General features: G+C 43.3%; 1 protein-coding gene across 2 annotated transcripts in view; it reads right to left on the reverse strand.

Moving 5' to 3' along the window:
• C16H1orf100 (chromosome 16 C1orf100 homolog) overlaps positions 1-22,764 on the reverse strand; it is a 36,103-nt gene that overhangs the window by 643 nt on the left and 12,696 nt on the right. The window contains exons 2-3 of one of the 2 annotated variants that reach the window (XM_027565945.1): positions 16,984-17,079; positions 10,153-10,229 (exon numbers count right to left, since the gene is read on the reverse strand). In XM_027565945.1, the coding sequence (XP_027421746.1) occupies positions 10,153-10,229; positions 16,984-17,079 (173 nt within the window). Of the gene's footprint in view, positions 1-10,152; positions 10,326-16,983; positions 17,080-22,764 lie in introns of both variants that reach the window. The other variant, XM_027565944.1, reaches the window with a different exon arrangement.

The following is a 22,764-nucleotide window of genomic DNA, read 5'->3' on the forward strand; positions in this document are numbered from 1 at the left end:
CAAGACTAGAACGTTTCAGTGATAGTGTAACAAAACTTGATCAGGTACCATGCTGTTCCCTGTGTTAGGTGTTGTACTTAGGGTTAACCCTAAAATTCACAGATCCTCAGAGGCCCACTGATAGTTTCACCGCCTCAAAGAGATCAATGAATTTTCCTGAGTTTACAGAGCTTGTGAGAGAGGAGGAGCCCACATTTGACCCAAGATTGTCAGGCCCCAAAGTCCCTAATCTTTTCATTGTTCTCTCCACCTTCCATAGCACTTCAACAGCATTTAAAGAAATAAACATTTCTTAATATTAAGAATGAATAACATTTCATTTACTCAGGAAATATAGCTGGAAATGCCATCTCTGGAAGATTTTAAAAATCAGATTTAACTAAATGTGATGCTGTCCGTAGTTGGTAACCATATGACTTCTCAAAGCTTACTATTGTATTAAATATTAACTCTGACCTTCTTAAGGATTACATTGTATTCCAGGGAAATAATATTAATGATGTTTAGAAGTGTTAGGAATCCTACTTGATAGCCTTAGTGATCTTTGTTATGAGAATTATAATGGAGCTGAATTAGGTACTTTTAACCAGGTAAATTTGACAGCAAATGTTTTAAGAACAGAGCAACATTTTGGGGGGATTTCTCCTGCTATTCCACTTAGTGCGTATATATGCCTTCTGACAGTGGGTGCTACCAAGTCTGAAATATACTATACAAATTTGGGGGTGGGGAATACTATGGAAAGAACTGAAATGATTTTTTAGATTTCTATATCATTTGACAAAGTCAAATTATTGTTCATGTGGATTTGTGTGTGATGACTGCTTTGAAATGCATTGCTGAAAAATGAAGTGAAAAATTAGTTGAGAACCACAGAGAAAATTTAATGAACTTGCTGAAGAGTCCCATGTATTCCAAATGATTTAATGATTTAGTATTATTTAATATTATCACTTTGGGCAATTAAGAAATTTTAAAGGATAACCTTGATTATATATGATTATTACTTTATGCTCTAGTTTTAGAAATTAATCCCAGTGAGATAGGTTTTTTTTAAAAAACAAACATTTATTGTGGCACATGTTTGACTTTGATCATTAGTAATAGCTAACAGTTTTGGAGGTTTCTTAATGTTATGTACAAGCACGATGCTAAATTACTTACATGGGTATCTCAATTCTATTAGGTAGATATTATTTTTATCCTTTTTGCATGCGAGAAAACTGAAGGTCAGAATCTTAAGTGTCACACTGCTACTAAAGGAATATATTGTATTTCGGAAGAATGAGGTTTTTTAATTATTTGGCACCAAGGTGCATAAAACAAGGGCAACTTTCATCTCAGGGGCCATCTCACCCTCCCAGGCTATAAATTCCCTGAGAACAGAATCTTCTCTTCTACTGTGTCTTGCACATAGTCAGTACTTAATAAATATTTCCCAAATAAATGGACCCCTATGTCCTAAGAAAGAACTTTTACTGAGGAGGAATTTCTTAATCAATAACCATAATCTGTCATGGTCTGTATGTAATCTGTTCTTCAATTGTTCCCAAATAAGAGGTAAGAACCAAACATGAAATGCAAATTGCTAATCTAGACATGAACTTGGCCCTTAAAGTCTGATGACAAAGACTAGCCAAATGGATAAGATTTAAAAACAGTCTTACACCTTGATAAACACTGTAATAGTACTTTCTCTTATTCTGTGAAAGGCCTTCCCCCAAATACTCCTTCAAGGAGTCAGTTTCTTGAATTAAACAAAAGCTCGATTCAGTCAGTACTCAGCTTCGTAATATTTATCTGTTAGGTCTCTTGCAAACCAGCCCTTTGCCTGCCTGATAGTTGTTTATAAAATAATTGCCACCTAAGTATCTCTAAAATCCAAGTAAGGTGGTTCAGTTCAGTTCAGTCGCTCAATCATGTTCCAACTCCTTGCTACTCCATGGACTGCAGCACACCAGGCCTCCCTGTCCATCACCAACTCCCAGAGTTTACCCAAACTCATGTTCATTGAGTCGGTGATGCCATCCAACCATCTCATCCTCTGTCATCCCCTTTTCTTCCTGCCTTCAATCTTTCCCAACATCAGGGTCTTTTCAAATGAGTCAGCTCTTCGCATCAGGTGGCCAAAGTATTGGAGTTTCAGCTTCAACATCAGTCCTTCCAGTGAACACCCAGGACTGATCTCCTTTAGGGTGGACTGGTTGGATCTCCTTGCAGTCCAAGGGACTCTCAAGAGTCTTCTCCAACACCACAGTTCAAAAGCATCGATTCTTTGGCACTCACCTTTCTTTGTAGCCCAACTCTCACATCTCTAGATGACCACTGGAAAAACCATAGCCTTGGCTAGATGGACCTTTGTTGGCAAAGTAATGTCTCTGCTTTTTAATATGCTCTCTAGGCTGGTCATAACTTTCCTTCCAAGGAGTAAGTGTCTTTTAATTTCATGGCTGCAGTCACCATCTGCAGTGATTTTAGAGCCCCAAAAAATAAAGTCTGACTGTTTCCACTGTTTCCCCATCTATTTGCCATGAAGTGATGGGACCAGATGCCATGATCTTCGTTTTCTGAATGTTGAGCTTTAAGCCAACTTTTTCACTCTCCTCTTTCACTTTCATCAAGAGGCTCTTTAGTTCTTCTTTGCTTTCTGCCATTAAGGGTGGTGTCATCTGCATATCTGAGGTTATTGATATTTCTCCCAGCAATATTGATTCCAGCTTGTGCTTCATCTACCCCAACATTTCTCATGATGTACTCTGCATATAAGTTAAATAAGCACGGTGCAAATATATAGCCTTGACGTACTCCTTTCCCTATTTGGAACCAGTCTGTTGTTTTATGTACAGTTCTAACTGTTGCTTCCTGACCTGCATACAGATTTCTCAAGGAGCAGGTCAGGTGGTCTGGTATTCCCATCTCTTTCAGAATTTTCCTCAGTTTATTGTGATCCACACAGTCAAAGGCTTTGGCATAGTCAATAAAGCAGAAGTAGATGTTTTTCTGGAACTTGCTTGCTTTTTTGATGATCCAGTGGATGTTGGCAATTTGATCTCTGGTTCCTCTGCCTTTAAGGTAGTGCTAGTGATAAAGAACCCACCTGCCAATGCAGGTGACATGGGTTCAATCCTTGGGTTGGGAAGATTCTCTGAAGGAGGGCATGGCAACCTACTCCAGTATTCTTGCTGAAGAATCCTGTGGACAGAAAAGCCTGGCAGGCTACGGTCCACGGCGTCACATAGAGTTGGATACGACTGAAGCGACTTAGCACACAGGGACGCATGCATTCTGTGCTGCTAGTAGACAGACTGGGCACCTGGTACCCTTTACTTCAGTGCTATAATGCTTACACCTGGAAAAACTTCTCCAGTAACAAAATATTAGTACAAAGAAATGAAAAGGGACTAAAAATAACTGCATGCAGGCAGTTGGGGGAAACAAAAAGAGCAAAAATCCCAACTGCCCCTTTTGAGGAGCTGGAAGCAAAAAGAGCGTCTCAGGAGCTTTGGCTCTGCACATGCCCCCTGCACACACCACCACCAAAGAGGTGGGCAAAACACCTACGCCCGATCCCTGAGCACACCTCTACTCACATCCCATATAAGGAACCAGCTCTACCATCTACCAAACAAGGGAACCTGTTACTTGTTCTTGCTCCCTCCTGCAGCTAGCACAGGAGCCCCAGTACAAACCTTGCCTGAATTTCGTGTCTGGCCTCTAGTCAATTTCTATTGCTTGGGGAAGGCCTAGCACCCTGGTCGGTTTCACTGCCTCCCATCATCAGCTGCCTGAAGCACTGGTTCCCGACTCGGCTGTACAAAGGAATTATCTGGGGAGTTTCACAAATTACTGATGCCTGGGACCTTCTTCCTCCCACCAGGAGATTCTGACTTAATTGGTATTGGGTATATCCTCGGCATCTGGATTTTTAAAAGTGATGTAGCTGAAGTTGGAAACCTTCAGCCTAACCCCTGCAATCATCTCCTGACCCTTCTTACTTCAACTTGGCTCCAGTCTACTCCCCATCCTGTCCCTTTTTCTTCTCCATAGTTGGAGTAATCTTTTCAAACTGCAATTGTAACTGTGTCACCTCCACCTCCTTAAAACCTGGGGGCTTCCCAGGTGGCCCTAGTGGTAAGAATCTGCCTGCCACTGCAGGAGACATAAGAGACGCAGGTTTGATTCCTGGGTCAGGAAAATCCCCTGGAGAAGGAAATGGCAACCCATTCCAGTATTCTTTCTAAAGAATCCCATGGACAGGGGAGCCTGGTGGGCTACAGTCCACAGGTTGCAAAGAGTTTGACACAACTGAAGTGACTGCATGAACCCCTTAAAACTTTTCAAAACTTTCCCAGTAATGTCAAGCTAGAGGCCCCAAACCCGAAAATGGCTTATAAAGCCCTCCTTGTTCTTCTTTTTTTAAGTATTTATTTATTTGGCTTCGTTGGGTCTTAGTTGCAGCGAGTGAGATACTCAATCTTCCTAGTGTCATGTGGGATTTTCAGTGGAGGCGTGCAAACTCTTACTGGCATCATGTGGGATTTAGTTCCTTGACCAGGGACTGAACCCAGGCCCCCTGCATGGGAGTGCAGTTACAGTCACTGAACCACCAAGGAGGTCCCCAAGCCCTCCCTGACCTTGTCATCTCTTTGGCCACACCATTCTTGACCTCTGGGCTCCAACACATTTATTTTTTAGTTCTTCAACCATGCCATGCTCTTACCACAGTGCCTTTGCACACACTGTGCCTAGTGAAGCTCTTCTCCCATTCCTTGCCTAGTTAACTTTTAGCTCATCTTTCAGCTGTCAACTCATCGTTTTCCTGACCTGTTATATGCTCTTATAACACCACATAAACTCTGCTTCATAAGACTTATGGCCAGTGAGATTTTATGCTTATTTCTATGCTGGTTCCCCCATTGAAGCTCCTTGAATGAAGAAACTTTGGGTCTATTTCTGCTTCACATGGTGTTGCTAAAACCTTCCACACTGGCCTATAATTATACTCTCAAATTAGTTACTGAAGGAATATGTATGAACGAATGAAAATATGCTTGACATAAGATCTGTCACAAGTTCAACTGATGTCAGCTCCAAAATATCTCCAGGACCCATTTATTCCTTTTTGTCTTCCCTGCTGGTCCAAGCCACCATCATCTCTGGTCTAAACTACTAAACAGTTTCCTCACTGGTCTGCAGACCCTCCCTCTTTTTCCTCTCCAGTGTTCTAACAGCAGGCAGACTGATCTTTTTAAATCCCAAATAATATGCTACCCCTCTGTTCAAAATTATTCCAAGTCTTTCCATTGTTCTCAGAATAGAATCCAAGCATCTTACCACTCTCACCCTCACTGACTATCCACCGAACTACACTGGCCTCGTTTCTGTTCCTCAAACATGCAAGCCCTTTCCAACTTTCAGGCTTTAGCACTTACTGCTGTTTATATGATTCATTGTTATTTTCCAGGGCTCAGCTAAAATTATATACAGATATTCCCTGACTGCAGTATTAAAAGTAATCTCCCTTGGCTACATTCATCACTGTTTACTTCCCTAACAGCACTGCTGCTGCTGCTAAGTCACTTCAGTCGTGTCCGACTCTGTGTGACCCCATAGACGGCAGCCCACCAGGCTCCCCTGTCCCTGGGATTCTTCAGGCAAGAACACTGGAGTGGGTTGCCATTTCCTTTTCCAATGCATAAAAGTGAAAAGTGAAAGTGAAGTCGCTCAGTCGTGTCTGACCCTCAGCGACCCCATGGACTGCAGCCTGCCAGGCTCCTCCGTCCATGGGATTTTCCAGGCAGGAGTACTGGAGTGGGGAGCCATTGCCTTCTCCGCCTAACAGCACTACTACAGTCTAAAGTTCTTTTTAAAAGCTACTTGGTTATGCTCCGTATGGGCTTTCCAGGTGGTGCCAGTGGTAAAACAAACAAAAATGCCGCCTGCCGATGCAGGAGACTTAAGAGACAATGGGTTCAATCCCTAGGTGGGAAAGATCCCCTGGAGGAGGGCACGGCAACCCACTCCAGTATTCTTGCCTGGAGAATCCCATGAACAGAGGAGCCTGGCCAGCTACGGTCCATTGGGTAGCAAAGAGTCAGACATGACTGAAGTGACTTAGCTCATGCTCCATATCCCCCATTAGAATGTCAGCTCCATGAAAGCAGATGTCTTGTTTATCCTGATCACTGTATTCCCAGTAGACAGATAGTTTGTACTGGGTGTTCAACCAGTAACTGAATCATCTTACGGCTGCCAGCTTCCAAGATGGATCCCAATGATTCTTGCCCTCTGGTGGTATCCATGCCCCTGGGTCTGACTCCCCTCCCACACTGCTTCAGGGCTGACTGTAATATGACCTTCAAGTTTAAGTCATAAAAGACATTGCAGTTCCCACCTTCATCTCAGATTACTCATTCCAGGGGAAGATAACTGTCACACCATCAGGATGCTCAGCATGGAAAGACATCAAGACACCAATCCCCAACCAGCCTGTGACAACCATGTGAGCCATCATACTTGACAACTGTATGAGTGAACCACCTTGAGGGTGGATCCTCCAGCCCCCGTTGAGCCTTCACACCATGAAGCTTTCACTGTCATAGACTGCTACCTTGAGAGAGACTCTGAGCAAGAACTGCCCACCTGAGTTCTCAAACCCTAACCCACTGAAATGATGAGAGGTAGTTATAAAAATCATCATTATTGATGTTTTAGGTCACTGGGTTTTGGAATGATTTGTTATTCCACAATAGAAAACTAACATACACACCCCATGAGTGATAAACGGAGCCCTGAATATTTCAACGTAAATTATCTCTTGAATCGGTCAGGCTTCAAACCTCATTAAGCAGGGAATGATCCTAGGCCACACTTTCAAGTACCATATTTTCCATATTTCTATCAGAGGCTTTAACAATCTTGCAGTACAAGTGGGACACTGTGCAATTAGCTTTAATTGCTCTCCTGTGAATTCTTTATTTGGTACTGTCTTTTCTCTCTCCTGAGGCTCTGCCATATGAGTCTTCTTCCCATTTCTCATGAAACTTGCTCAGTTCAATTTAAGAGCCAGTTTTGGGAGTGTGACACCTCTGCATATGACCCAGACTGATGACTTAGCAGTTGCTTGCTTGAACAGGTTTTGAAGTCTCTGAGCCTCTGTTTCCTCTTCTGCTAAACGGAGTTGGTAAAAATACCTACTTCGTGGGGACAATACGACTCATTGCAACGGTAAGCGTGACACGCATATGAGTAAGTCACTTAGCGCACTTTGGGCACGTGACAAATATTTTAAATTTTAGCAATTATCCTAAAATGCGGACTCTGATCTCTATTTTATAGACAGAAAGGTTCAGAAAAGTCGAGTGTCCTGCCCGACACCACACAGCTAGAATGTGCCAGGCCTGTAGCACTCTAAGGCCTGAATTCTGCTCACTGCCTCACACTGCTCCATCCATGGTTCTGCCACCGCCTCCCAGCTGCTCTTCTCACCTGCTGGCTGTGTCTTCTCCTGCCTGAGTTAAGCAGTCCGACAGACTGATGCTAAGCTAATCATCAGACAGAGGATGCTAAGCTAACGTCCTCTGAAGCTGACTGGGTTGCCCTCTTGACTCTGATCCTATAACGGCTCTGATTATGCAGATTCAACTTTGCAGGCTCCTGTAGCTCCTCTTCAGTTCCAGGCACTCTTGCCCACTCTGCCAATCTGCATTTGGCTTCCCACTTCTGTTCTACCTTGCTCAATCAGGCCTGGTCCTCTTGGGGATCCTCCCTGCTCCCCTACCCCACCCCCCCACCACAAACCTCCCCCTTCTTCTCATCCACTGCCTCTGGTATGTCCCCCTGTTTCTTTTGCTACCTGCAAGTCTTATCCATCGAGATCAAGCTTAGGTCCCCACGGGCGCATTCTGCTCCAGGCCCCAGTATTCTCATCTTTCAGCTGCTGCTCCTCTACTTTGCACTTTTTCCTAGGGAGCTCAGCAGTAAAGAATCTGCCTGCCAATGCAGGAGACTCAGGTTTGATCCCTGGGTCAGGAAGATCCCCTGGAGAAGGAAATTGCAACCCACACCAGTCTTTTTGCTGGGAAAATCCCATGGACAGAGAGGCCGGTGGGCTACAGTCCATGGGGTTGCAAAGAGTCAGATATGACTTAGCGACTCAACAGTAGCAGCAGCAACCTCTGATAGGTTCATCATTGCCTCATCTTCCCAGTTAGACTGTGAGCTTCCTGAGGCTGAGATCATAGTATGGACTTCCTTTTACCTCCTTCCATGGCACTTAGCCTGGGTGTTTTCTTTGCTAAGCATTCACCTGATTCGATAGGTTTGGAAAGAATTAGGAATTGTCTTTTAAAAGTGTTTACCATCCCTTTGGAAACTAGAGGTCCCCTAGATTCCCTCATACAAAGGAAAGAGATTTCACACTCAGTCAGCCTCCAAAAACTGCTTCTACAGGGATGGGAGCCCCACCGATGCTTCCCAACCACCCCTTCTCTTTTCCAACCCCACCTCAGCCCCAGGTAGTGTCCTCCACCCGAAGCTGACTTTCTTTAATATAACCCCCCCAAGGTCCCCTGATTCCTTCCACTCCATACCTCCTCCTCCAATGACCTATATCTCAGCCCTCACCCTCCTCCCTATCCCCTCAGCTTCCTCTCTTCTCAGGCTCCAAACTTCTCTCGCCTCCCGGAACCCAGATTAGCCTGCTTGCAGCTTCTTATGCCAACTCGCCCTGTTACTCTTTGGCCCCAATCCCAGCTTCATCCATCACCACCCCTATGCCTGGCTCCACTCCCCAAGATCTGCCTGGTTCTGCTGGGTTCCCGCTCTTCCCAATTGCTATTTTTTCCTGTCCCCTTGGGACTGAGTCTCAGCCCTGCTCTGTCATTCCCTCCAGGCTGCAGCTCTTTGTTCAGGGGAGAAAAAAAGAGGGGTAGATTCTTCCCATTCCACATCCCATTCCTCTCACCATACTTTTACTAGTTTTGTTATTTTTAATTTTAAGATTAAAAAAAAAAAGTGGCTCGTTTTAAAGAAAACTGTTGAATAGATAGTAGTACAAGTGATGCTCAGCTGTGACAGAGGTAAAATAGCTTAAAGGTCCAGCACAGACCTTGGGCCAGGGCTGAATTCTGTGTCTGAAATTGCCTGGGTCTGGGTTTTGCTTCTCCTGTTTCCTGTGACTTGGGGCTGTCTTTGCAACTTGGTCACTGTAAAGTGGAGGAAATAATAGCATTTACTGCAGAGAGCTGTTGCTGCTGCTGCTGCTAAGTCGCTTCAGTCGTGTCTGACTCTGTGTGACCCCATAGACGGCAGTCCACCAGGCTCCCCCGTCCCTGGGATTCTCCAGGCAAGAACACTGGAGTGGGGTGCCATTTCCTTCTCCAATGCATGAAAGTGAAGTCACTCAGTCGTGTCCGACTCTTAGCGACCCCATGGGCTGCTGCCCACCAGGCTCTTCCATCCACGGGATTTTCCAGCCAAGAGTACTGGAGTGGGGTGCCATTGCCTTCGGACCAAATATATGCTTGCCACCGTGTAAGAGACCCAGAAGTATTGGGGTTTACTCATTCAGAAAGTCTGTCAATAGAGCAATCGATACTGTGACTAAAATCCAAAGTGTCAGTGATTACAGGAATGCAGTCAAGTTTAAGGTCATAACCACATGTACTCCCAAGGGTCATATCTGTGGGGGGCCTTGGCCCCTCAGCACTCACATACGGGCTGCAGCATGGAGAAATACTACAGAGGGAACTTAGAATTTTTGAAACATACATGCAAATATTAAATAATTGTCGTAAATCCATTTAAAATAGAGTGAGGGGAGGAAGATCCTCTCAACAGTATGGTACAATAACAAATTTGTCAAGTGACAAGGGGCTCCAAGGAGTGGTCAGACTCGAGCTTGCTTTCTACCAAGGACATTTATGAATTTTCAGCCTGAAAGTCTCCTGTACGAGGAGCTAGGAAAGAAGGATGTAGCCCAGGGGCAGCTCTCTAAACTCTTTTTCCTGCACCAAACACAAGTGAATACCCCTCCCTGCCAATGTGACAGGTCCCAGACGTGCTCCCTGAGACAGCAAGCCCACAGAAGATGCTCAAATTTGGCCCAGGCAGAGTTGCTCTCAGACAGTAAGAACCCTTGATCTAACTTACCCGTCTTGTAAAATGGCAAAGAATAGTCTCTTTGGTAAGAGGTTTCTTTATACCATGGTTCGGCAGGCTTTGAACGTCTTCGAAAACAGATGTACTGAATGAGAGTTTGTTGGTCTAATTGAGGCTGATACTGACTTTTCTTCTTAAATGGAATGTCCAAGTCTATGAGACGTCTAAATGAAAATAGAAACAGCTTGCTAAATGCCCACCTGGTAGAAGAAAAGCATTTCATTTTCTCATCAGCTGAAATCCATTCCCTAAACGTGGCCCGGAGGCTACCAAGATAGTATTGACAAGACTCTGTAACTCCAAGGTTAGCCCTAGCAAACTTGTCAGTAGACGGTTCAAGGATTCCAGACTCTTGTTCTTCCCTTTAGCATCCCTCCTTCTTTCTAATCACAGGTCACAGAAGGTGACCGGCATCAAAACTTCCTCTGGATCTGTTCTGGCATGGTTATTTCCCAGTACCCTTTTGAAGTATAATTTTTGTTTGCATATTTAGTTCCCTCAAGGTGCTACTGCTTTATTTTGACCAGACTAACCACTATGGTGCATATTGGTGTTTGATTAGCCTGAAACTGGTTATAACCTTCCTGTACCTCCAGATGAGTATAATGTGAGCTGTGGGCTTGTCATATGTGGAATTTATTATGTTGAAGTATGTTCCCTTTATGCCCAGTTTGTTGAAGGCTTTAATCATAGCGCTCAACATCACTAATCATTCAGTTCAATTCAGTGCATTCGCTCAGTCATGTCCGACTCTTTGCGACCCCATGTATCACAGCATGCCAGGCCTCCCTGTCCATCACCAACTCCCAGAGTTCACTCAGACTCATGTGCATCCAGTCGGTGACGCCATCCAGCCATCTCATCCTCTGTCGTCCCCTTCTCCTCCTGCCCCCAATCCTTCCCAGCATCAGGGTCTTTTCCAATGAGTCAACTCTTCGCATGAGGTGGCCAAAGTATTGGAGTTTCAGCTTCAGCATCAGTTCTTCCAATGAACACCCAGGACTGATCTCCTTTAGGTTGGACTGGTTGGATCTCCTTGTAGTCCAAGGGACTCTCAAGAGTCTTCTCCAACACCACAGTTCAAAAGCATCAATTCTTCGGTGCTCAGCCTTCTTCACAGTCCAACTCTCACATCCATACATGACTGCTGGAAAAACCGTAGCCTTGACTAGATGGACCTTTGTTGGCAAAGTAATATCTCTAATCATTCAGTTCAGTTCAATTCAGTCCCTCAGTCATGTCTGACTCTTTGCGACCCCATGAATCGCAGCACACTAGGCCTCCCTGTCCATCACCAACTCCCGGAGTTCACTCAGACTCACGTCCATCAAGTCAGTGATGCCATCCAGCCATCTTATCCTCTGTCGTCCCCTTCTCCTCCTGCCCCCAATCCCTCCCAGCATCAGAGTCTTTTCCAATGAGTCAACTCTTTTCATGAGGTGGCCACAGTACTGGAGTTTCAGCTTCAACATCATTCCTTCCAAAGAAATCCCAGGGCTGATCTCCTTCAGAATGGACTGGTTGGATCTCTTTGCAGTCCAAGGGACTCTCAAGAGTCTTCTCCAACACCACAGTTCAAAAGCATCAATTCTTTGGTGCTCAGCTTTCTTCACAGTCCAACTCTCACATCCATACATGACCACTGGAAAAACCATAGCCTTGACTAGATGGACCTTTGTTGGCAAAGTAATGTCTCTGCTTTTCAATATGCTATTTAGGTTGGTCATAACTTTTCTTTCAAGGAGTAAGCGTCTTTTAATTTCATGGCTGCAGTCACCATCTGTAGTGATTTTGGAGCCCCCAAAAATAAAGTCTGACACTGTTTCCATTGTTTTCCCATCTATTTCTCATTAAGTGATGGGACCAGATGCCATGATCTTCGTTTTCTGAATGTTGAGTTTTAAGCCAACTTTTTCACTCTCCACTTTTACTTCCATCAAGAGGCTTTTTAGTTCCTCTTCACTTTCTGCCAGAAGGGTGGTGTCATCTGCATATCTGAGGTTATTGATATTTCTCCCGACAATCTTGATTCCAGCTTGTGCTTCTTCCGGCCCAGCGTTTCTCATGATGTACTCTGCATATAAGTTAAATAATCAGGATGACAATATACAGCCTTGATGTACTCCTTTTCCTATTTGGAACCAGTCTGTTGTTCCATGTCCAGTTCGAACTGTTGCTTTCTGACCTGCATACAGATTTTTCAGGAGGCAGGTCAGGTGGTCTGGTATTCCCATCTCTTTCAGAATTTTCCACAGTTTATTATGATCCACACAGTCAAATGCAAGTCAAAACCACAATAAGATATCACCTCATACCTGTCATAAAGGCTATCATCAAAAAAACTAAAAATGACAGGTAGTAGAAAGGATGTGGAGAAAAAAAAGTCATCATGCACTGTTGAGGGGAATGTAAATTGGTTACATCAACTATGGAAAGCTGTATGGAGATTCCTCAAAAAAAAAAACTAAAAATAGAACTACCATATGATCCAGCAATTCCACTTCTGTGTGTTTATCCAAAGGAAACAAAATCACCATCTCAAAAAAGATAACTGCTCTCCCATCTTCACTACAGCATTATTTACAATGGCCAAGACATTGAAATAATCTAAATGTCCATTGATGAATAAATGGAAAAAAATGTGTGAAATGTATATACTATGAAATACTATTCAGCCTAAAAAAGATGAATAGCCTGCCATTTGTGACAATACAGATGAGCCTCGAGGACATTATGCTAAGAGACAAAGAAAGACAAATACCGTATGATCTCACTATTATGTGGAATCTAAAAAAACTGAACTCATAAAAACAGAAAATAGCATAGTGATTGCCAGAGGTGAGGTTTGGGGCCTGGAGGAAATGGATGAAAATGGTCAAAAGATACAAACTTCCAGATATAAAATAAATAAGTTCTGGGAACGTAATGTACTGCATGGTGACTATAGTCAACAATGCTATATTGTATATTTGAAAGTTGCTAAGAGAGATAGACCTCAAAAGTTCTTACCACAAGAAAAAAATTGTAACTATATGAGATGATGGATATTTATAAACATAGTAATCATTTTGCAATATGTACAGGCTTCCCTGGTGGCTCAGCTGTAAAGAATCAGCCTGCGAATGCAGGAGATGAGGGTTCAATTCTTGGGTTGGAAAGTGAAGAAGCAAATGGCCACCCACTCCAGTATTCTGGCCTGGAGAATCCCATGGACAGAGGAACCTGGCGGGCTGCAGTCCATGGGGTCCCAAAAGTTTGGACACAACTTAACAACTGAACAGCAACAACAACATATACAAAATCACTATGCTGCATACCTTAAACTAATAAAATGTTATATATAAACTATATCTCAATAAAACTGGGCAAAAAAGGGTTTCAAAATACCATCTCATTCTATTTTGTGTAGATCTGGAGGATTTTACATGTAATCTATCTCTGGGTAATGGCATTATGGATAATTAAAAAAAATTTTGATTATCAGTGTTTTCAAATGTTCTAATGAACACGTGTATTTTTGTACTGTAAAGTAGAGAAGGTGAGCTACTAGAGATGTGAAAAAGATTAAATCTTGGGTGAGATTTAAGAACATCCTAATCCAATCATTTTGAGTAGGATGTCATCTTACTTGATTGTATAACCGTGATTAATCACACTGAAACGGGTGACTGACACTATTTAATCATAATGAATTATGTTTATATACTTGGGTAAAACTTGATTGTGATGTGCCTTCTTTAAAGAGGAGAGTTTGTTAGCAGAAATGGGATGCCTCTGCCTGAAGTTCAGGAAAAGAAAGAGCAAGACTCTGACTCTGTGTGTGGTACTGGACAGCGGAGCAATGCTGGATGGGCCGGAGATGTTCTGTTGAAGACAGGTGTGGAGAAGCACCAAGAATTCCTTCCCACCTCTACTTGCTTTTGTTTTGTGCTTAAAAGGTTCTTGGTCCTAGAAAATGGGTCCCTTACATGGTGGGTGGGAGCACTTCTTTTCCTATGAAAGCTTGTCTCCTGCTGTGAAGCAAAACATTTGCCTTCTGATGAATGGATCAGTCTCTTGTGAGTTTGTGTTCTGCCTGTTACTGTCATCTGGTCACTTCTATGCCATTGACAGCCATGGATGGCTCCCGAACCGGATCCTGGTGAGTGCTCCCACACCCACCCCTCCTAGACTGGCAGCCTATTCTGACTTTGTCCTGGATGTTTCTATGGAACCAGAATCATCTCCATTTTCAAGAATACTGATGGTGTTCTGGAGACAAGACTTTTACTCAAAAGGGGGACTCTAATTCTGAAAATATCACATTGGTGGGAGAATATATCTGGGGAAGGTAAGCCATAGGCATCTGTCTGTTTAAATTATGAGTATAAAGAAGTTAGGCCTGGTCCTAATAATTGCATGATTTCCTGTCTTGTTTGTCTGTTTTGGTTTCGCTTGTCTTTTCCTTATTCTTAACCAGAAGTTTAATAAAGTCATTGCTTGACAAAACATTGACTAAGTTTTTCCCCTAAGACTAATTTTAAGCAGGCTCAAGTCTTGTCAGAGTCAAGGTTCCCTTTGCCTGAGCGTTCTGTGGTAGCAGGAGGGGCAGATAATGCAGCTGAGGGAACGGTCAGAGTCCACAGAACATGTGTGGAGAGTGCCCTGTGGAGCTGGCTTCTGGAAGAGGGTTTCAGTTGTTTCCTTCCTTGTTTATCCTCTGGCAGAGATCATGCTCCTACCAAGATTTTGATATAAGAATGTATTTGAATTAGAACAAAGAACCTTGAACTGGGAATCAGAAAGTGTGGATCAATTCACAACTCAGCTTTTAGACCAACCAGCTACATGTCAGGCAAGTCATGTCATTTCTCTGGCTACATCTTATTTATCAGATAGAATCAGAATTTAAAAAGCTAAAGCTACTTTCAGTTTGGTCATCTATTACGTTTAGTCTGTGTGCTATTCTGTCATTGCTATGGCTCCCTTTTCTTTACTTGAAGAATAATCAGGAGTTGACTATGTCAAAGGTAATTAAGAGAAGAAAAGTAGTTTCTAAAATACACTATGATGATGAACTCAAAATAATAGCAATAGCATTTTGAGTGCTTACTATGTTCTGGAATTTTACATCAATTATTTTATTTAACAGGTAAGCCTATTGATATTCAGAATGGATGAAAACTGCCTAAAATCAAATACTTCATAAGTTATTCAAATTGATGTTTCTAACTGGATCATTGAAAAAGCAAGAGAGCTCCAGAAAAACATCTATTTCTGCTTTACTGACTATGCCAAAGCCTTTGACTGTGTGGATCACAATAAACTGTGGAAAATTCTGAAAGAGGTGGGAATACCAGACCACCTGACCTGCCTCCTGAAAAATCTGTATGCAGGTCAGGAAGCAACAGTTAGAACTGGACATGGAACAACAGACTGGTTCCAAATAGGAAAAGGAGTTCGTCAAGGTTGTATATTGTCACCATTTATTTAACTTATATGCAGAGTACATCATGAGAAACGCTGGGCTGGAAGAAGCAAAAGATGGAATCAAGATTGCCAGGAGAAATATCAATAACCTCAGATCCGCAGATGACACCAGCCTTCTGGCAGAAAGTGAAGAGGAACTAAAAAGCCTCTTGATGAAAGTGAAAGAGGAGAGTGAAAAAGTTGGCTTAAAGCTCAACATCCAGAAAACAAAGATCATGGCATCTGGTCCCATCACTTCATGGGAAATAGATGGGGAAACAGTGGAAACAGTGGCTGACTTTAGTTGGGGGGGGGGCTCCAAAATCATTGTAGATGGTGACTGCAGCCATGAAATTAAAAGACACTTACTCCTTGCAAGGAAAGTTATGACCAACCTAGACAGCATATTAAAAAACAGAGACATTACTTTGTCAACAAAGGTCTGTCTAGTCAAGGCTATGGTTTTTCCAGTAGTCATGTATGGATGTGAGAGTTGGACTGTGAGGAAAGCTGAGCACAGAAGAATTGATGCTTTGGAACTGTGGTACTGGAGAACACTCTTGAGAGCCCCTTGGACTGCAAGGAGATCCAACCAGTCCATCCTGAAGGAGATCAGTCCTGGGTGTTCATTGGAAGGACTGATGCTGAAGCTGAAACTCCAATACTTTGGCCACCTGATGTGAAGAGCTGAATCATTTGAAAAGACCCTGATGCTGGGAAAGATTGAGGGCAGGAAGAGAAGGGGATGACAGAGGATGAGATGGTTAGATGGATCACTGACTCGATGGACACGAGTTTGGGTAAACTCTGGGAGTTGGTGATGGACAGGAAAGCCTTGTGTGCTGTGGTTCATGGGGTCGCAAAGTCAGACACAAATGAGCGACTGAATGAAACTGAACTGAACAGCCTCCCCAAACTAGAAAATAGCATTGAAGTGCCTGCTTTTTTCCCCTTTCTGTTAAAATCACTGCAGAAAGGCAGAAACTGGTTAGGCCAAATTTGTGACTTTATTGAGAAGGAAAATGAGTGTCAGGAAGATTAAGTTATTTGATTGAGTTAAAATGTTAAACTAATGGTATTTCTTACGTTCCTTTGATGATTTAAATAATTTTATATTTATTGCTAATTATAAAAGTAATATATGTTCATCATAGAAAAATCTGGAAAATAAAGAAAAAGATAAAAAATGAAATACAAATATCAATAATCTCACTATTCATGAAAAACCAGTGTCAACAGTTTGGTGTATTTCCTTCCAAATTTTCCATGCATTAAATAATAATTATTATTGTTATTATCATTGCAAATTGTGATTCCCAGTTTTTCATTTATTAGCCTAACTTTAGTACATTAAGATTTAGGAAAGTGTCTTACCTGGGAGATCTCTTCACACTATAATCATAATGGACTCTTGCCAGCTGCCCAGTGTAATAACCACGGAGATCCTTTCCTTGGTGAACAATGAATATACTAGTGGGGACAGGAAGGAGAGTGAGACAAAAGGAATTAATATTATTAGCTCTTTACAGAGGAAAACCAGCTGTGGTATGGTAAAAAAATATATTCAATCTCTATCCTCAGTTCCTGGCACAAAGGTCCTAAAATCCTTGGAATCTTTTGATAGGAGTATCTTTTGTTATCCAATTTTCAGGATTCATAAAGAAATATTTGACTTGTCAGGTATTAGTTTCAAAATATCAAGAAAAAAATAAGAGAATATATAAGGCCAGTGGGGCAAATGTTGATAATTATTGAAAGATGGAAATGGATAAATGGAGATTCTCTATACTATTTTTTTCTACTTTTGATATTTTTATGAACTTTCACAGTGTTTAAAGAGAAACTCTTATAATTAAATATATAGGGGCTAAAAATGAAGCAGCACTGTGAAGGTCAAAGCACAAGTTACTTGTAAGCCTGGAGGAGGGGTTCCAGCCTTGCCTGGGAGGCTTGGGCTGTGAGGATGTTGGGAAGCACAAGCATAAGTGAGTAAGGTGGAGAGTGGGGGGAAATCTTCTGGGGCGTGAGATGAGCCGGGTGTACGCAGCTGAAACACAGCAGTGTCGGGAGAAGTTGAGGGCTCATGGTGCCCAGATCTCACATTTTGAAATACATCTTCTTTATAATAAATTACTTTTCTTTTAGATGATAGTTCTAGCATTATGTTGCTGTTGTTTAGTTGCTAAGTTGTATCCAACTCTTTTTTGACCCCATGCACTGTAGCTCACCAGGCTCCTCTGTCCATGGGATTTCCCAGGCAAGAGTACTGGAGTGGGTTCCCATTTTCTCCTCCAGAGGATCTTCCCAACCCAGGGATCAAATCTGTGTCTCCTGCATTGGCAAGTGGATTCTTCACCATTGAGCCACCAGAGAAGCCCTACAGCATTATACTGACATCTTAAAACTATATGTAGTTGTATTATGTTATTTACAGATTTTATTTCAGGAGAGTATCAGAGACATTACGAAATATTTATTATAAACCAAGGGAGTGTGTCATCTGAAAAACTGAGAACCATTGATATAGGTAATAGGGAATCTTTGTAGGATTTTAAAGAAAATCCATGATGAATGCAATTTTTGTTGAAGAGAGATTCTGCTGGTGGCAATGTGGAAAACAAATCTGAAGACGATCTGACTAGAGGTACAAAGATTTGTCAGGAGGTAATCATAGTAATGTATGTGGGACGTAGGGAAGCTTTGAACTCTGTGGTGGAAAGTTCACTTGGGGAGGAGAGGCCTGATTAAGATGACTGCTAGGAGAGAGGGTTGAGGATGAAAAAGGAGGAGGACATCAAGACAAGGCTTCAGATGCTGGGAAACAGGCTGCCACTCACCAGGAGACAGAAGGCAGGAAAGGGAGCCTTCTTGAGATGATGACCGTAGAGTTTGTGGTATTTGGGGTCTTTGGGGACCTTCCATAGGTTCTTACTCAGTAGGTGCCGTAAGAATTCAAGAAGAGTCAGTAGAAGGTAGTACATAGTTTTGCATGGAGTAGCTCATCAAGTACGTGTTGAATGATGAATGGAAACTTAAGCTATGCCTCCAGTTTGACCAGAATTTATTAACTATGCATAATGTATACTACAGCAAACAAAACCATCCCAAAGGAAAAGAAAACCAAGAAGGCAAAGTGGTTATCTGAGGAGGCTTTACAAATAGCCAAAGAAATAAGAGAAGCAAAAAGCAAGGGAGAAAGGAAAAGGTATATCCAACTAAACGCAGAGTTCCAAAGAATAGCACAGAGATAAGAAGGCCTTCTTCAACAAACAGTGCATAAAACTAAAAGAAAACAGCAAAAGGGGAAAGACTAGAGATTTCTTCAGGAAAATTGGATATCAAGGGAACATTTCGCCCAGAAATGGTAGAGACCTAGTAGATGCTGAAGAGATCAAGAAGAGATGGAAAGAACACATGGAAGAACTCTACAAAAAAGATCTTAATGAACCAGATTACTACAATGGTGTGGTCAGCCACCCATAGCCAGACTTTCTGGAGAGCAAAGTCAAGTGGGCCTTAGGAAGTACTGCTGCTGCTGCTGTTAAGTCGCTTCAGTCGTGTCCGACTCTGTGCCACCCCATGGATGGCAGCCCACCAGGCTCTGCCGTCCCTGGGATTCTCCAGGCAAGAATACTGGAATGGGTTGCCATTTCCTCCTCCAATGCATGAAAGTGAAAAGTGAAAGTGAAGTCACTCAGTCATGTCCGACTCTAGCGACCTCATGGATTGCAGCCTACCAGGCTCCTCCGTCCATGGGATTTTCCAGGCAAGAGTACTGGAGTGGGGTGCCATTGCCTTCTCCGTTAGGAAGTACTAGTGTTAATAAATCTAGTGGATACAATGGAATTCTAATAGAACTATTCAAAACTCTAAAGGACCATGCCATCAAGGTGTTGCATTCAATATGTCAGCAAATCTGGAAGACCCAGCAGTGGCCACAGGACTGGACAAGGTCAATCCTCAACCCAATTCCCAAGAAGGGTGGTAGCACAGAATGTGCTAACCATCACACAATTGCACTCATCTCCCATGCTAGTACAGTCATGCTTAAAAATCTTGTATTCTAGGCTTTAGCATTATATGAACCAAGAACTTTCTGATGTCCAAGCTGGGCTTAGAAAAGAAAGAGAAACCAGAGATCAACATTTGCTGAATCATAGAGAAAGCTAGGGAAATCCAGAAAAACATCTACCTCTGTTTCATCAACTACGCCAAAACCTTTGATGGAAGTGATGGAAATACCAGACCATCTTCCCTGTCTCCTGAGAAACCTGTACACACGTCAAGAAGTAACAGTTAGAACCCTGTATGGAACAAATGATTAGTTCAATATTGAGAAAGGAGTATGACAGGGCTGTCTGCTGTCACCCTGCTTGTTTAACCTATATGCTGAGCACATCGTGGAAAATGCTGCCCTGGATGAGTTACAAGCGGGAATCAAGACAGGCGGGAGAAACATCAACAACCTCAGATATGTGGATGATACCACTCCAATGCAGAAAGCAAAGAGAAGCTAAAGAGCCTCTTGATGACGGTGAGGGAGGAGAGTGAAAGAGCTGGCTTAAAACTAAATATTAAAAAACTAAGATCTTCATTTTGATATTTGGCAAAACTAATACAATTATGTAAAGTTTAAAAATAAAATAAAATTTAAAAAAATTTTAAAAAAATAAATAAAAAATTAAGATCATGGCATCTGGCCCCGTTACTTCATGGTGAATACAAGTGGAAGTACTGACAGATACCTTATTCTTGGGCTCTAAAATCACTGCAGACGGTGACCGCAGCCATGAAATCAGAAGACGATTGCTTCTTGGCAGGAAAGCTATGACAAACCTACACAGTGTGTTGAAAAGCAGAGACATAACTCTGTCGACAAAGGTCCGTATAGTCAAGGTATGGTCTTCCCAGTGGTCACGGATGTTTGTAAGAGCAGGACGGTAAAGAAGGCAGAGCAACAAAGAATTGATGCCTTCAAACTGTGGTGCTGGAGAAGGCTCTTGAGAGTCCCTTGGAGAGCAAGGAGATCAAACCAGTCAGTCTTAAGGGAAATCAACCCTGAATGTTCGTTGGAAGGACTGATGCTGAAGCTGAAGTTCCAGTATTTTGGTCATCTGATGCAAACAACTGACACATTGGAAAAGTCCCTGATGCTGGGAAAGACTGAGGGCAGAAGAAGTGGGCGGCAGAGGATGAGATGGCTGGATGGCATCACCGTGCAGTGGACATGAACTTGGACAAACTTCGGGAGATGGTGAGGGACTGGGAGGCCTGGCATACTGCAGTCCATGGGGTTGCAAAGAGTCAGACATGACTAGGCGACTGAATAACGACAACAGTGTGCCCTGCACATTACTAGGTTCTACAGATACAGAGCTGAATCAAAAGCAGTCCTTGTCCTCATCACGCTCTTTATGTGCTGAAATCATGACCTGAATAAAGGGTCATTGGGGCACAAAAGAGGGAGGGCTGTCTAGGGTTTGAGCAAGTCAGTAGGAGAGGGAAGAGATTCCAGGTGAGGGAATGATAGAACCCAACTCTCGGACAGAGTTGTGATCAGAGTGGAGTGTGTGAAGGCCAGTGCGGACTTTGCTGTCTGGCTGGTGCAAAAGGCAAAGTGCTGTCAGCAGGGCGGGTCTGCCTGTCTATGCAAACAGGACCTCAGGGAGCTCTGATTTGCAGAAAACCCACAGTCTGTCTGGGCCTGCCCAGTGGCTGGGATAATATGACTGAGCCCTGAACAGTAAATAACAGCAGGGGATTAGGTCACAAGAAGAAAGAGGAACTGGCACAATAATAGGGAACAAATGACATTCCTGAGGGCATGGGAGTGGGAGACACAGATTTCTTAGGTGCCTGTCCAGTTTCCAAGCCCCACCTTGGGAAGATTATCTCACTGGATGCTCTGTGAAGCATCCACCTGGAGTTCCAGAACAACACTGATTTCTCACGGTTGCTATACCATTTGCACTAGGCTGTGTTTTGACTCTGGGTTCCTTCCTGGCATGAGTCTGGGTGAGCAGCCTAAGCCCTGCTCCTAGAAACGGTCTGTACAAGCCGTCTAAGACTGGAGAAGCCCCTCACCAGCACCAGGTAACGTGCCCACCCCAAGTCCCTCGGGAGTCTCCCTGGGTAGCTTTTTAATTTTTTTAATTTGTTTTATTTTGGCTGCAACACGTGGCATGTGGGATCTTAATACCCTGACCAAGGATCCCACCTGCAGCTCCTGCAGTGGAAGCGGAGAGTCTTAATCACCAGACCCCCAGGGAAGTCCCTGTCTGGGTAGCTTTTGAAGTGGAGAGAGTAGGAAAATGTGTAAGCAGGTGGGTGTTGGAGGCAGGGCTGGGTGAGGTCGTGGAGAGGTTTGAGGAATGAAGGTGTGGTATGCTTTTCTTCCAACTCTTTGGGTACTTTCCAAGTTCCCCCACGTGGTCTTCACCTCAGAGAGGAGAAAGCTCTAGATGAATGTGGTAACATGTCAGTGGTTTGGAAGAGAATTTTTATGTCCTAAAAGATAATGCCTGGTCTGGCCTGGCAGTCAGTCCTCCCAGAGGCTGCACAGTACCTGGCCTCTCCTGAGGAGGGGCTGGGGGTGAGGAAAAAATCGATTAATGAGTAGGAAAGCAGGGCTGGCCTCCTGGTCTGGGAGCCCTGCCCTGGACTCTGCTCAGACCCACTTTATTGACTTGGCTTGTAAGATTCTTGAGTCAGCTGTAGAAAGGCCTTTTCTCCTCCCTGGGTGGGAGTAGGAGTCCGGGCACAGTATTTACCAGTCCCTGACAGCTTGGCTCTTTGAGGTTACACATTCAGTCTAGACAAGAGCAAACCTGTTCCCTGGGAGGGTGAATGTAACCAGAGCAGGATCTGGGCTTCCCCGCAGGCAAAACTCAACACCCAAAGGGGAGGATCCCTCTGGGACCTGAGGCAGCCCGGGCCACTGTGATGGTGCAGCCCTGTGTCTGTGCTGGGCCTCATCGTTACAAAGCTTCGCAGAGATGATCTCATCTAACTCTCACAGTCCTGTTGCTAGGTAAACATTGTTAACACCCTGTTATAGAAAAGGAGACCAAGGCTCACAGAGGTTAAGTGGGCTTTCTAAATAACACCCAGCTGATAAATGCCAGAAGCATGAGTCAAACCCAGTTCTCTGAACTC

The sequence above is a fragment of the Bos indicus x Bos taurus genome, chromosome 16 (genome assembly GCF_003369695.1).
Source record: "Bos indicus x Bos taurus breed Angus x Brahman F1 hybrid chromosome 16, Bos_hybrid_MaternalHap_v2.0, whole genome shotgun sequence".
NCBI classification, from domain to species: domain Eukaryota; kingdom Metazoa; phylum Chordata; class Mammalia; order Artiodactyla; family Bovidae; genus Bos; species Bos indicus x Bos taurus.